Source organism: Bubalus kerabau, chromosome 3, assembly GCF_029407905.1.
Source record: "Bubalus kerabau isolate K-KA32 ecotype Philippines breed swamp buffalo chromosome 3, PCC_UOA_SB_1v2, whole genome shotgun sequence".
Classification (NCBI taxonomy): Eukaryota; Metazoa; Chordata; class Mammalia; order Artiodactyla; family Bovidae; genus Bubalus; species Bubalus kerabau.
In genome coordinates, this window is record NC_073626.1 from 148,704,057 (window position 1) to 148,719,679 (window position 15,623).

The following is a 15,623-nucleotide window of genomic DNA, read 5'->3' on the forward strand; positions in this document are numbered from 1 at the left end:
GTGTCTCATCTCTCTCTTTCCCTCTCTTCCCTCTCTTTTAAGTGAAAGTGGAGAAGACAGCTAACAACAGAGTCCTGTCATCCCTATGGTGCAATATACCCACATCTTTTCTTTTATTATTATTATTTTAATTGGAGTATAATTGCTTTACAATGTTGTTTTAGTTTCTGCTGTAGGACATGAATCAGCTACATGTATACACAAATCCCTTCCCTCTTGAGCCGCCCACTGCTCCCCCATCCCACCCCTCTAGGTCATCACAGAGAACTGAGCCGAACTCCCTGTGCCGCACAGTGGCTTCCAACTAACCCTAACACATCATTTTTTTTTTCTTCCAAATCTATTTTACACATCTTTTTTTTTTTTTTAAATTGTGGAATTCTTGATCCCCCAAAGTAGATGTTATTATCTCCGTTTAAAATACACATAATGGAGAAAAACACTACTGTTATTATTCAGACTGTCATCGGGAGGGGGAATAAATGAGTGCTTGTATTATGGGAGCTGGGGGCTGAAATCTGCCACAGGCCCTAACCGGAAACCATCGGATTTAGTGGCTGCTAATCCATTCAATTGAGGCATTTATTTTTTACAGCGGTGAGAGAGAAATCTCTTTTTCTCTACAGAAGTCATTTCAGATCTCAAAATCTGAAATGCCTCCTCTCCGATGCATGCCCACCCACAGGGTTGACAAATGCTAGATTTCCCAAGATAGCTGCCACACGCTAGTTTCTAATCTCCGTATTTATTCCCCGCCAGAATTTCTAAATCCTTCCCCGGTACGTCCAGCCATCCTTTCTGAACGTTTGAGCTCCATCTGCTTTCCATAAAGCCCCTGGGCACTAGTCGGGCGACAGAGGCCAGGGTGGAGGGCCCAGCTGGGGGATCCCTGCACCCGAGGTCTGACTCTGCAAGGCCTCTGGGCGTTCTCGGGCCAGCCAGCCCGCCACGCGCCAGCGTGCTTCCCAGTCTTAGTTCCCCGGCGCTGCCGGAGAGCTGAATGAGGAGCAGCGCTATTTTTACCTTCCCGGCTGCAATCCTTTAGATATATTTGCAGGAAGGGAATAAATAAAGGATTGAGAAGGAAAGGCTTGGCCTAAGTTTTACACTAGAAGGAGGGGGTTGGACTAGGAGCGGGTATGTAAGGTCGGGGCGGTGGAAAAGGCAGGTCGATTTCCCTGGGTGGTTGTTTCCTCCATACTCTTTTGCCTGGAAATCCCCACACTCTTCTCTTTTTCCCTCTGGCTAATCTCTGACTGCCAGCGTCCTCTCTCCCCCGCCCCCACCTCTGGAGGTGCCACCATCACCTCTGATGCTGCATCACTCTGCTGCCTTTCCCCCCCATCTCTTCTTCTTTTTCTTCCAAAATAAAGCATGCGCAGTGCGTCCCGTGCCAGGGAACAGCATCAGCATCAGCATCAGCATCAGCATCGGGACGCGGAGCCGCGCTCGGGCGCGCTCTCGAGGGCGGGGAGCACGCCCGCGCCACTCGCGTCCGCGCGCAGCCTCAGCATCCTCAGCCCCCGCAGTCGCTGGAGCTGCCGCGCCCGCCGCAGGGAGGGCGGAGCATCTGGGGAGGCTCCAAGTTGGCGGAGCGACTGGGAACCCCCGGACTCTTCAGCGGCCGCCCGGGGAGGGGCTGAGAGACGAGCAAGGGAGGGGGCGCCGCCCAGCCCTTAGCCTCGACCCCCTGTCCGCGGCCGCACCATGCGCGACGAGCCGGCGTGACCGGCTCCGCCCGCAGCCTCCCCTGCAGCCTAGACCCGCGCTCTCGCTGGCCACACCAAGCGGCGCCCGGGAGCTATGAGCCATGAAGCCACCCGGCAACAGCTCCCGGCGGCCACCCCTGGCGGGCTGCAGCCTTGCCCGAGCCTCCAGCGGCCCCCGCGGCGGCTTAGCCGCCCCGGCGCCCATCCGCGCCCTGGCCCGCGCGCCTCCCTGCCTCCTGCTCCTCGTCCTTTTCCTGCTGCCTCCACTCGCCGCCTCGTCCCGGCCCCGCGCCTGGGGGGCTGCTGCACCCAGCGGTGGGTATGGCCCCGGTGCCCTTTGCATTGCCTTGCCCAACGGGCCCTGCAGAAGAAAGCGAAGGGCGCGCGGGACCGTGCGCTCCGGACACGTCCAGGGCTCGGCCTTTCCAAGCCTCCCTGCCTGTCCACCTCTCTCATTCTCAAACCCGCGTTCACCCCAGTTCACTTTTTGAAGTCCGTTTTTTGTTACAGTCACTAAATTACTGCCGGAAGGTATTTAGTGGATGCGGGGTCCCTAATTGATTTCTGTGCAACTTAGGGAGACCGGTGGACGGGAGATGCAGAGAGGGAGCAAGTTTTTTTCCTCGGGTGGTGGAGCCTGAACGCGAATGCGGGTAGATGTGATGAGAACAGTGCTAATGTATCTTTTTAGATTGCCTAGTGGGTTTATTCACTGCTGTTGGAATTATAGGTGGGGGAGGGAAACCGGGGCTCTAAACCTTTGGCTTGTGATTTCTCAAATACTTATTATTATCATGAACAATTAAGATAATGTAATATTCAATACATTGATGACGGAAAATCAGTGAGAGCAGAAACCTGGCCATAGCAGGAAAATGAAATTGGAAAGCTGCCAGCCTCTGCATCCCTCTCTGGCAAAGGATTTTTGTTCATCTCAAAGTTAAAAAGGAATTGTCCATTTTGTTTAATGAATCAATTAACATTCAGTGTTCATGAATTCAACACTCAAGTTATCTTAGGAGTGTTCTTAGCTCTCAGGTGGGATACTGCTAGTCGGAGTCCTATTGAGTTTCTGCAGAAGCAGAAGGGGTGGAGATGAGGGTCAAGAACCACTGAGCATGTTTGTTTAATGACCCTACCTTCAAGTCCGTTCTCCCCCACCCCCATATTTAGATGTATAGATTTAAGACTATAAACAGTACATTGTTGTATATGCCTTATTGGCTGTTAACCTATGCAGGCCATATCATTGCTGCAATAACTTGCTTTCCTGTGTCTCTACTCCTTACATGCTTTTAAGTAGAAAACTTTGTTTTTGCAATTAATGGAAAAAATGCATTGTAGTACTTATGTATTGATAGGGTACTTGTGTGTTTGTGTATGTTTGTGTCCTCCCCCACCCCACCCCAGCTCCCTATTGGAATGAAACTGCAGGAAAAAAATTTGGAGTCCTGGCAGATGAGAACAACACATTGCAACAGAATAGCAGCAGTAATAGCAGTTCCAGCCATGCAATGCAGAAAGAAATCACCCTGCCTTCAAGACTCATATATTACATCAACCAAGACTCGGAGAGCCCTTACCATGTTCTTGACACAAAGGCAAGACACCAGCAAAAACATAACAAGGTAGGCAGGGGCTGGGTTTGCAAAAGTGGCTGCTGTGAAGAGTTGTCCTTTGATTTGATTTTCTGCCAGAATCTGATTTTACAAATTTTACTGCAGCATTTTATTAGGAAACCAATTAATGATAGGGGAGAAGCTGAGGGGAATTCACATGGAATCTACTTGGATAGGGTTGCTGTTTCTCTTTCCTTTCTGACTCTAAACTGGAATTGGAATTTTCTTAAGGCCTTATAAGTTTAACAGCTGAAATGTGGTCCATTCTTCTTGTAGGTGCATTGAACACTGAACAGTAGTTAAACCAATATGTTGATAGTCCTGACTTTTATCTGTGAGGCTTTATGCAAGGGTGCAGTATTCTACCTCCCATGATGAAAACTGCTTTCAGTCTGCACCCAGAAAATTGCTATAAGAAGCTGTTGGGCCATAGATTCCGCATCTACACTTTCACTTAGAAATCGAGTCATTAAGTTTACACAACCTCTGTTTTTAGTCAATACTTTTTTTTTTTTTTGGTTATATGAAAAGTAGGTAAATAATATGACATATTGAAGGATTATGGTGAATATAAACAAATAATTTATATAACTCAGAGACCAGTTCTTTCAAGACTTTATCTGTCTTGTTCATTGTGAGCAGTTGCTTTACTTTGGTTCAGAAAATGTCACTGATTTTTTTAAAAAAAGCATTCAGTGGAAGATGAAGGTGCATAATATCCAAAGAGTTTAAGGGATCTTTTTTTTCCTGCTTACTAGTCATTATTTGAGTTAATAATATTTTGGACCCCAAGAAGATTTCCATAATGGATTATCAGTACCTTTTTCTTTATTAACAACAGAAAATAGAGTTTCTGTGTTAAATATTTTACTTTGGACTTGTCGGGAAGGAAGAAAACTTTCTTCTAGCTTTCTAGGTTCTTCTAGCTGGTCCAAATATTAAATTGACATGAGTTAGATTAACAAGAAAAAATGAAATTTACTTTCATATGTATACATGTGAGGGCCTGAGGCCCCTGCATACCTGAGAGGGTCAGAGACGGAAAGATAAAATGAGGCATATACACCATCTTAAGCTAAGGAATGGCATAGGGCCCTGGCGCTTCCAGGGACAGGAGGGTAATTCATAAAATGATAAAAAGAGTGGATGGTTGGTAATTAGATGTTTGCTGGCCATATAGATGGGGCCACTTAGCTAAAATTTATCTCTGGTAATAAATCTTTTCTGGGAAAAGTCCTCAATTTAAATTCTTTTGAGTCGTTAAGGGAGGAGCAGTGACTTCTCTTGAACTTGCAGGGTCTTGATTGCACCTTTAGCTCAAAATAATCCTGATGCAAAAGTGACACATTTTGGGGGAAGTGGTTCTGAACGCCTACAAATTATACCTGTTCAGTTGAGAAGAGAGTCATTTTCTAAACATCTGGAACTTAAGGAAAGTAGATGGTTTGCATCATTACTTTCCTTAGTTTTCTAAAATATAGCTAACAGTATTTATTCCCATTTTCCAAACGGGGAGTTAGACATTTAAGGCCATCAGATGACTTTCCATGACTGTAAAACCACCAATATAAAATTCAGGGGACCTGAATGTTTAATATGTACAGGTCAGGTTTCTGAGAAAATGCTTCCTTCATATAAGATGTTATCGGAGAAGTTAACTTTCCTTCATGTTGTTGTGAAGTGGCTGCTCCCCACCTTAGCTGAGGTGCAGGGGTCTCGATACTCATAGCCCTTTTCCCAGCTGCTTGTATGTAACTTAATGGGTTGACTCCTGGATCTTGTCTACCCATTTGTTTTGTTGGTAGGAGGAGTGGGTGAGTCTTCAAGGAAGGAAAAGTTCCTCTTGATAAAGACACTGAGGCCAACTTTATGGTTTTCCTACTAATTAATAAGATCTTCTATGGTTTGGTGACAAGTTCTCAAACTCACCAGTGCCTTTTGCATAGGGTGCTGGAGAAAGAAAAAAAAAAATGGACTGAAAGTCTATTTTAAAGAAGTTCTCTTGAATTGAGAGGAAGGAAACTTTAGGGGAATTTTTTTTTTTTTTTAAACAACTCAGGTATTGTTGGCTATGGCTGACTCCTATCTTCTAGCCTAATGTTATGTGATTGCTTTGTTTGGTGGGACTTGGTTTGACTACAATATATCAGAAGTTTTATGATAATGAGGTTGTTAAAACTTTACCCACCACTCATATAGGGGAATGGGTTTCCCAGATGGCGCTAGTGGTAAAGAACCCACCTGCCAATGCAGGAGACGAAGAGATGCAAGTTCGATCCCTGGGTTGGGAAGATCCCCTGGAGGAGGGCATGGCAGCCTGCTCCAGTATTCTTGCCTGGAGAATCCCATGGACAGAGGAACCTAGCAGGTTCCATAGGGTCACAAAGGGTCAGACATGACTGAAGCAACTTGGCATGCATGCACTCATGCTCACATGCAGGGGAGTAGATTTCTCACTGTGGAGCATATACTTGCTTTTGGAAGGATGTTACCTCTATTTCCACGGCCCTTAGTGGTTGAGTTTCTTCTATCTTCAAAACAAATGTTTATGCAAAAACTACATTTGAAAACATTTTTCTACTTATTAGTTTGACTCAACAAGTATTTGTTGCACTGTTCTCATGTGCAAAGTAGTATGCTAAAGATTCAGAGATAAGAGATAAGGAGAAAAAGGATGAACAAGACATGGTCTGTCTTTCAGGAGATGCAAAAACGAAATCAGCAAGATTCCAAACAGTGCTCTTGGACAGGTGTAAGCAGTGTTCTTCCTGTATGGGGGTTTCGCTGAAATTTCCTTTTGTGTCCTGTGATTTCCCCTGTGCTTCTGTTTTGAAGCTTCTCTCGAACTCATTGACAAACAGTGTTCCATATGCTTTCTGCTAGATCTTTGGCTGACTTATCTAACATAGTGATGGGAGATGCATGTCAATTCAGCAGTTTTCCAAGTGCTTCAGTAAGAGAGAAAGTATACAATTGCCTTATTTTTGCTTTTATAAAAAAAGTTTTGATTTTAATATCTGTGTGTTTTGCACCTTTTTTTCTCCCCTGATTTCATTGCACTCAAGCACATTTTAATGAGTGCCTTAGAAATGCTGAATCACTGTGCCATTCTCCTGGGTCCCTAGATTGGGGGATAGAGGTGGAGAGGGAGATTTCCAGATATAGGTTGCAAGACAGAGCTCCGTATTTACTTCCTAAATATTTGGAGTTGACCAGGTGCTACTACTTTACAGCTGTGAAAGTTAAAATGTCTGTTAACTCTTTCAAAATCAGTAAGTTTAAAAGCAGACCGTGCAAAGCACCGCTGTTAACACTAGTGTTTTTGAAAATCTTAAAGTTTTCTCTGTCAAAGATCGTTTAGGAATCTTTTTATCTCTAGACAGGGCTGTGTGTAACTCACTGTCCAAACTGTGACATTTTTTGAGAGTGAAAATAGGTACACCTAGTAATTATGCCAGGATAATTGGCATAAACCTAGATGGTTTAGGGCGGACTGGACACTTGGTTGCCTCAGACCTAAGTAGTAATATTTCTTGATTTTTGGAACTTACCCCAATTCAAGTGTTTTTAGAGACAGCATTATTTTCTGATGATTTATTGTAATTTTTTTCTTACTAACTAGGAAGTTAGTTTACCACCATGTGGAAGTAATAGGGTCTGAATTGGAAGCATAGTTTTGCTGTGTTATCAAGACTTTACTTGTAGAGACTTTTATAAGCATAAATGGAATTTTATGATTACTAAACACAAGCATTTTATCAACCATTCATTCAGTTTATTGATAAAATATACATTTGAAAAAGAAAAGAATCCATTTAGATAAATAAATAAATAAAGTAATTAATAGATAATCCTATGAGATCTGTTTCTGAGAAAGTTAATGAATCTGTGGAGGAAGAAAAATAATTTTTCTTCTACTTTTCAAGATTCTTGGCTGAGACACACCCTGTAATTAAAGACAGGTTAATAGGAGCAAAATAGAAGTTGAACACCCTAACACTATAATATCAATAGTTAATAGTTGTGTTTAATAATGTGTATGTCTTCTGTATGCATGGGAGAGACCGAAGAAAACTGAGTAACTTTGAAATGGCCCAGCCATCAGCTTAAATAACTGTCCTGCTGAAGATCAGCTGCTGGGGACTGGGCAGCCACTGATGGGAGGCTGTCAGGAAAAGCACAGTAAACAAGGGTAAGATTGTATGCAAATTTAAATCATTGCCTTTTACGTTGATTAAGTGTTTCTGGCGGCTTTGAGCATCCTCTTTCTGGTATGGAGAGGGAAACACCTTATAAATAGAGATTTCTTATACATATAAATGTCTCTTACAAAAGAGTAACTTCTGCTTGGTTTACAGAGCTTCTCCTGTGTCTGCTGTTTCTTAAAAATAACCAGCCTAAAATAATGTTTATGCCAAAGAGGCATATTTTGGGATAGTATATTCTGCTCCCCTTCAAATCTTTTCCTGAAACTTGCCTTTAGTCAAGATACTTGCCTTGAATCCTACTTTTTTAGGATTCTTTTCTCTTGCAGTAGGTAAGGGATGGAACAGGTACATTACGGACAGCACAGGGTCTGGGGGAAAATGAAAGTCATCTCCTTGGCTCAGTTTTTTGTTACCTTCCCTACTGTGTTGAAGGCAATGGCACCCCACTCCAGTACTCTTGTCTGGAAAATCCCATGGACGGAGGAGCCTGGTAGGCTGCAGTCCATGGGGTCTCGAAGAGTCGGACACGACTGAGCAACTTGTTTCACTTTCGCTTTCATGCATTGGAGAAGGAAATGGCAACCCACTCCAGCATTCTTGCCTGGAGAATCCCAGGGACGGGGGAGCCTGGTGGGCTGCCGTCTATGGGGTCGCACAGAGTCGGACACAACTGAAGCGACTTAGCAGCAGCAGTAGCAGCTACTGTGTTGAAAGTGTTAGTTGCTCAGCCATGTCTGACTCCTTGCAACTGTATGGACTATAGCACTGGGCTCCTCTGTCCTTGGGATTCTCCAGGCAAGAATATTGGAGTGGGATGCCATGTTCTTCTCCAGGGGAATCTTCCTAACCCAGGGATCGAACTTGGGTCTCCCGCATTGCAGGCAAATTCTTTACTGTCTGAGCCACCAAGTCAGGGATATCCTCTGGAGGAGGGCATGACACCCCACCCCAGTATTCTTGCCTGGAGAATCCCAGGGGTAGAGAAGCCTGGTGAGCTACAGTCCATAGGGTCGCAAAGAGTCAGACACTACTGAAGTGAATTAGCATGCACACATGCAGTGACCCTCATTACGGTGTTGAGGGGTTGGAGCTGGTGTATTGAATTAAGAACATACAGATTATGACCTGTTCAATGAGGGGGCTCAAGCCACCCACATGGGTTGGCTAGTAACTCCCTCAGCATCCAAGCTCCCACTTTGGGGAAGTGTAATCACATAAGTCATTTGGATTGAAAGCACGGTTTCAGTATATCCGTGCAAAGGAAGTAGAGTCACAAGGTTATTACTTACAGATCCCAGAAAGGGATGTGGGGCAGTGAATGAGAAGGAGGTGGGGAAGGAGAGTCCATTGTCCCAGGTCACCAGTGAACAAAAGATAGAGAGGGTAGCAAGCACCTATCACTTATAAGGTGGTTGAGTCAGAGGTCACTAACTCTTCCCAGGCTTACTTCTAAGTGATTATTATTATTATTATTTTAATATTTTGTTTTATTTGGCTGCACCAAGTCTCAGCTGAGGCATGCAGGATATAGTTCCTTGTCCAGGAATTGAACTCAGGCCCTCTGTGCTTTGAAAGTGCTGAGTCTTAGTCACTAAGTGATTATTTTGAAGGCATCTGTGCAAAGCAAAGAGGGACTTTTGGTGAGAGTCCCAAAGTCAAATTTTTATCTAAATGTCCAGACCCTGGGTGTGAGCAGGATTTTCGTTCTGTAAAATGCCCCAGCAATAACTCAGAAAAAACAAAAGATGTTTTTTTGTCACACCCAATGGCACCCCACTCCAGTGCTGTTGCCTGGAAAATCCCATGGATGGAGGAGCCTGGTAGGCTGCAGTCTATGGGGTCGCTAAGAGTCGGACGCGACTGAGCGACTTCACTTTCACTTTCCACTTTCATGCCTTGGAGAAGGAAATGGCAACCCACTCCAGTGTTCTTGCCTGGAGAATCTCGTGGACGGAGAAGCCTGGTAGGCTGCAGTCCATGGGGTCGCACAGAGTCGGACACGACTGAAGCGACTTAGCAGCAGCAGCAGCAGCATTCCCACCACCCCAAGGTGAATAGAAAGGTTTAAGTGGATTTAAATCTCCATGGTTATTGTTACTGCCTACTCTGCTTCAGGACAAGGCTGCTTCCACATTTCTTGACCACCAGAAGCCAGCTGCTCCACTGCTCTGGGTGTGGGACGCCCAGAAAGAAATACAGTGTCCTCAGAACTGCTAGTGTGACCACTACTAGGTTATTTGGTAAAGCAGACTTTGGTATTGGCCTCAGTGGCCTTCCCACATTTTCTAGGTCTTCCTAAGCAGTCATTACAAAATTGTAATACATAGAATTCAGGCCTGTAATGGTTTTCCTTATAATGTCTGGCATATAATAGGCTGTCAGTAAATATCTGTTGAATGAACTGATGGTTGAACACTCCTGTGTTAGAAAGAGTGCAGTGCTTTCTGTGAAATTTCATGTTATAATTAAATTGACATTCAAAAGAGCCTGAAGTTACTGTTAAGTATTTTTGGCACTGTGAGAGAGCAGCCAGAGACAGAATTTTGGTCTCAAGTTATTAGCACTGCATAAATTGCACTTACATTACCTAAAATTGTGAGAATATTTGTATTAACAGTTCTTAGATTATTCCTATCCCTGTCACTCACCATTAATGTGGATAATCACGAGCTGACTGTGTGGGAGATTTTGTCATTGCAACTGGTTAATTCTCAATGGTGGAGCCCAAGATGTCCACTCATATAGTTTCCAGTCAATCAGATTTACGTCTGTGAGGTGTTCAGTTCCATTTGGTTAATGCCTGTTTTGAATGAGGCCCTGTGCTAGACTCTGGGAAAAGCGAGGAAGAGAACTACTCAGTCCCTCCCTTTGCTCTGACTTGCTGGACATCAGCAACAAGGCAGCTGGCGGTGTGTGTGTGGTTCCTGTCAGAGTATTGCTAATTGTAGGAAGAAAGGGCTGCAGGGACTCAGGAAAGTCAGAGAAAACCTCAGCCAGGAAGAAATGATGGAGCTGGTCCTAAAGACCAACTAGGAGACAAGTTTTTGGGGGATGGAGAGAAGGGAGAGGTGGAGAGGGGCCCACAGTCAGCAGCTTTGGCCTTGGGGAGGCAGTGAGGTGAGTGTGAGAAGGGGAAGTCCAACTGTGGAAAATTTAAAAGAAACGGGTGTTATTATTACATTCATGTTGTTGTTTAGTTGCCAAGGTGTGTCCAATTTTTGGTGCAACCCCATGGACTGTAGCCCCCCAGGCCTCTCTGTCCATGAGATTTCCCAGACAAGAATACTGAGTGGGTTGCCATTTCCTTCTCCATAGGATCTTCCCAACCTAGGGATCAAACTCACGTCTCCTACATTGGCAGGCAGATTCTTTACTGCTGAACCACAAGGGAAGCTCATTACATTCAGAGTCAACTTAAAAAAGACTCACTTAATTCCTCCAGAAATCCAGTAATGTACATGTTTATAGATGCAGCAGTTGAGAATTATTAGTAGTAGAACAAACAGCTAGTACATGGCTGAGAGTCAGGATTCGAACCCAGGTCTTACGCTTTGCAGAGGCCAAGCTGGAGAGAGACTTGGGTGTGTTGGGCATGGCAGGTGGCCAAGGGGAAAGGCTATGAAGACTGTGAAGAGATCAAGGGTTTTGATTTATTTTGTGTCAAATGGTTCAGTCCTGACAAGTCCAGAGGTGAGCGTGTGACTGGTTGAACATTGAAGGCCAGTTCTTGGCTCCTTAGGGAACTTGCCTTCCAGTGGGAGGAGACAGACTATAAACACAGTAGCAACAACAGCACAAAGATTTAAGGTATTGACAAGTGCTTGAAGAAGATAAAATGGCACATGTGGTAGAGAATCGTGGGTGGGATGGTTGCTCTTGGAGAATTGGAAGATTGGGCCTATGGTCTTGGGTGGGAGTAACTTACCTACTGTGGCTGCTCTTTAGATGGGGTGGGTGAGTGCTGTTTCAGTGCCCCTCCACCCCATCCTTGCTGCCAAATACCTACCTGTCCTTCTGTTACTTGCCAGGCCCTTGTAGGAGTTTGAGTTTGGACCCTAGTCTTTGATTCTTCTCTGCCACAAAGTCTGAACCATTTTTGATCATTTCACCTTGGTTTCATTTGGTGGCCACAGTGCTTTCCATGGTAGGACTTCCCAGGTGGCACTAGTGGTAAAGAGCCCACCTCCCAATGTAGGAGATGCAAGAGATGCAGGTTTGATTCATGGGTTGGGAAGATCCCTTGGAGGAGGGCATAGTAACCCACTCCAGTATTCTTGCCTGGAGAATCGCATGGAGAGAGGAGTCTGTGGGCTATCGTCCTTAGGGTTGCAAAGAGTTGGACATGACTGAAGTGACTTAGCACACATGCTTTCCACGGTAAGTCATGCTCTTCAAAGTCTTGCTTCATCCTGCGTCCCTAGTTATATTTTCTGCTCTTTCTGTTCCTGGGTTGGCTCCTTCCTGATAACTATATAACTACTGTGTCATTCTGTCTTCACTTTTTCTCAGGTTTTGTTGACAGATTATCGGCCACTGTTCTCTCTTTTGTTGTTGTTAGTGTTCGGTCTCTCAGTAATGCCCGACTCTTTGGGACCCCATGGAATTCAGAATGCCAGGCTTCCCTGTCCCTCACCATTTCCCGGAGGTTGCTCAAACTCATGTCCATTGAGTCAGTGATGCCATCCAACCATCTCATCCTCTGTCATCCCCTTCTCCTCCCACCTTCTATTTTTCCCAGCATCAGAGTCTTTTCTAATGAGTCAGTTCTTCACATCAACTGGCCAAAGTACTGGAACTTCATCTTCAGCATCAGTCCTTTCAATGAATTTTCAGAGTTGATTTCCTTTAGGATTAACTGGTGTGATCTCCTTGCAGTCCAAGGGACTCTGAAGAGTCTTCTCCAACAACACAGTTCAAAAGCATCAATTCTTCGACGCTCAGCCTTCTTTATGGTCCAACTCTCACATCCATACATGACTATTGGAAAAACCATAGTTTTGATTAGACAGATCTTTGTCAGCCAAGTAACTGTCCTCTCCAAAGCCAGTCATAAAATAACAAGGAGCATTTATTTGCTCATTGGCTTTGCCCAGGGACTTCCCTGGTGGCTCAGACAGTAAAGCATCTGCCTACAAAGCTGGAGACCTGGGTTCAATCCCTGGGTCGGGAAGATCTGGAGAAGGAAATGGCAATCCACTCCAGTATTCTTGCCTGGAAAATCCCATGGATGGATGAGCCTGGTAGACTACAGTCCATGGGGTTGCAAAGAGTCGGACATGACTGAGCGACTTCACCTTCACTTTTGCCCAGGGTTGGTGGCATCACCCAGGCTGAGGGTAAAGTCACACAGGACCAGAGCTGTCCTGGCTGCCTTGCTTATGTTTCTCAGTGGCACCACTGTTTTCTCAGCCTCCTGAGAGTGAACCTTGGGAGTCATCGTTGACTCTTCTCTCTCCTTCATTTTCTGTCTATAAGTAGTCACATATTAAGTCTTGACATTTCTCCCCAAATCCATCCTTGCCTCCTCTTCTGTATTGTGTTCTTGTCATCGCCTCTTGTCTCTCTTTTTCTCTCTGTCAATCCATCAGCCCCACTGCTGACAGAGTAATCTTCCTGGAACACTTAGTGCATCACATGACTCCTTTTATCCACATGCAGCAAGCATGATTTCAGCTGATGAATTTTCCTTGTGGGATGAAGAAGAGAAAGTGAAGTGCTCTGGAAGAGAGCTGTTGCTCCTGTACCCCCTCTTCTGAATCCTACACATTTGCTGGTCTTTTCTCCTTTCAGCGTTTCTCCAGGCCTCTTTTAACCCAAAAGTCAGTCCATGGCAGGAGTTAATTTTGTCCAGATGATTCCATTCATATCCATCCAAACTCTGGGTCTAGTTATGGAAACCCTTGTGTGTGTACGTGTGTTAGTTGCACAGTTGTGTCCAACTCTTTGCCACCCCATGGACTGTATCCCACCAGGCTCCCCTGTCCATGGAGTTCTGCAGGCAAGAATACAGGAGTGGGTAGTGATTCCCTTGTTCAGGGGATCTTCCTGACCCAAGGATCGAACCCAGGTCTTATGCGTTGCAGACAGATTCTTTACAGTCTGAGCCAGAGAACCCCCAAGGGAGCTAGTTATGGAAAACCCTTGTGATCAGTGGCAGTAACTCAAACTGTCAGTAATGTGTTCTTGACTTTTGTTTTAGGTTCAAATACCTAAATTTGCAGGTTAAATTTCTGCTTCAGAAGGTTCTTCCTCTCCATCTTTAAGATCTGAATAATTAATTGCTCCTAGAGAATATGTTTTCAGAATGAAAATATTTTATTCCTTTCAAAAATGTATGTAATCATAAGGCTTTATTCAAAGTATTCAGTTCACAAATGACGTGGGTATCTGTAGCTCTATGGAAACCTCATTCATTCACAATACACAGAGCCTCTTAATTTTGCAATTTTCCAAAGGAGTTTTTGTGTTTAGAATTTGTATAAATTCAGTATAATTTAAATCAAATCCAGTGCTAGGAATCCTATTATGAAAGGGTGGATTCAGTTATCATATTTTAGTTAGAATAATGAGAAGTTAAAAACAATTACATTCATTCACAGCAAATCAAGATACTGTTTTTGTGTCTCAAGAGGAAATGAGAGGTGTGTCCTCCATCATTGGTTACCAAGTACAGACAGAGCCAGACTGGGAATTATGTTCCAGATAAGGTTTTGTAATACAGGTGTCTTCTCTGGCTCAAGAGTAGGCAGAGTTACTTTCCTCATCTGGAACATTGCAAATTAACGAATTCAAGATCTATGTTCAAATCTATTGTGATAAATATTTGACAAGAGAACTGCCTCAGTGCTAAATGTTCTCAAAGCTTTCTATTTAGACATAGAATGGATACAAATATGTATCCAAGTATCTCTTCTACTGATAGACATGAATTACAGAGAGTTAAGTTAGACAAACCAATGAAGAGAGAAATGTAAGTGGGACCCCATAACCAGTGACTGTATTGCCCTTTAGCTTTGATTTGTTATTATATAGCTGGGGACATTCATCTCTTTTTTATTTGCATGGCAGTGTCCACATGAGGGAGTCATTCTGGCATGTTTTAAACCCTCTGTGGATAGGAAGAACAAGATAATTACACACTCCTAGATCTTCTCTTTCTGCCCTCAGTGGGGGTGAAGATTAAGTGTATGAGTCAAATCTAAGCATAACTAAAGACATATCATACAAAACAGTCCAGAGCCATGAATACATTGATTTTTGAGCATCTTCTTGAATTCCAGTATCTGTTCCAGTGCTGTTGCTGCTTCTTTTTTTTTTTTTTTAACTGTGGATGTTCAGGAATTTTCTGTATCAAGTTGTAGTCTGGATCACTTATCTGGGTGCTTTGTATTGTTTTTTGATTGTTAACAGGCCTGCTAATACCATAATACTAGAATATCAATAGTTAATAGTTGTGTTGCAGGTGGGCTCCATTAATAATATAAACCAGTCAACATTTAGATCATTCTTCCCACCTGCATGTGCCTCCTTGCTCTTTATTTTTTCAGCATTAAATCAACCTGCACTCATTCTGCAGTACACTGGTAGTAACACATATAATACTCATTTTGAAGTGAACCTGAACAGTTTTATTGAGGCATTTTCATATCTATAGTCTCACATGGTCCTCAGAGCAATAACACGTTTTTTTTTTTACTAGATGATTATTATTTCTGTGCTCTAGATGAGAAAACTGAATCCAAAGAGGCCAGATCAGTTACTCTAGGTCTTGAATTATTGGCATGAGCAGAATGATCAGAACCTTGGTTTGTAGACTTTTAGGCCCTTGTTCTTTTATCTTAGCACATCTGGAGTTTGGGTTTGACTAGGAGAAGGCAATGGCACCCCACTCCAGTACTCTTGCCTGGAAAATCCCCTGGACGGAGGAGCCTGGTAGGCTGCAGTCCATGGGGTCTCTAGGAGTCAGACATGACTGAGCGACTTCCCTTTCACTTTTCACTTTCATGCATGGGAGAAGGAAATGGCAACCCACTCCAGTGTTCTTGCCTGGAGAATCCCAGAGACGGGGGAGCCTGGTGGGCTGCCGT

At 44.0% G+C, this 15,623-nt stretch overlaps 1 protein-coding gene across 1 annotated transcript in view; it reads left to right on the forward strand.

Moving 5' to 3' along the window:
* The first annotated feature begins 1,788 nt into the window (after window positions 1-1,788).
* ADAM23 (ADAM metallopeptidase domain 23) overlaps window positions 1,789-15,623 on the forward strand; it is a 186,329-nt gene continuing 172,494 nt past the window's right edge. The window contains exons 1-2 of the mRNA XM_055573264.1: window positions 1,789-2,024; window positions 3,120-3,337. Coding sequence (XP_055429239.1) covers window positions 1,811-2,024; window positions 3,120-3,337 — 432 coding nt within the window. The 5' untranslated portion in view covers window positions 1,789-1,810. The remainder of the gene's footprint in view (window positions 2,025-3,119; window positions 3,338-15,623) is intronic.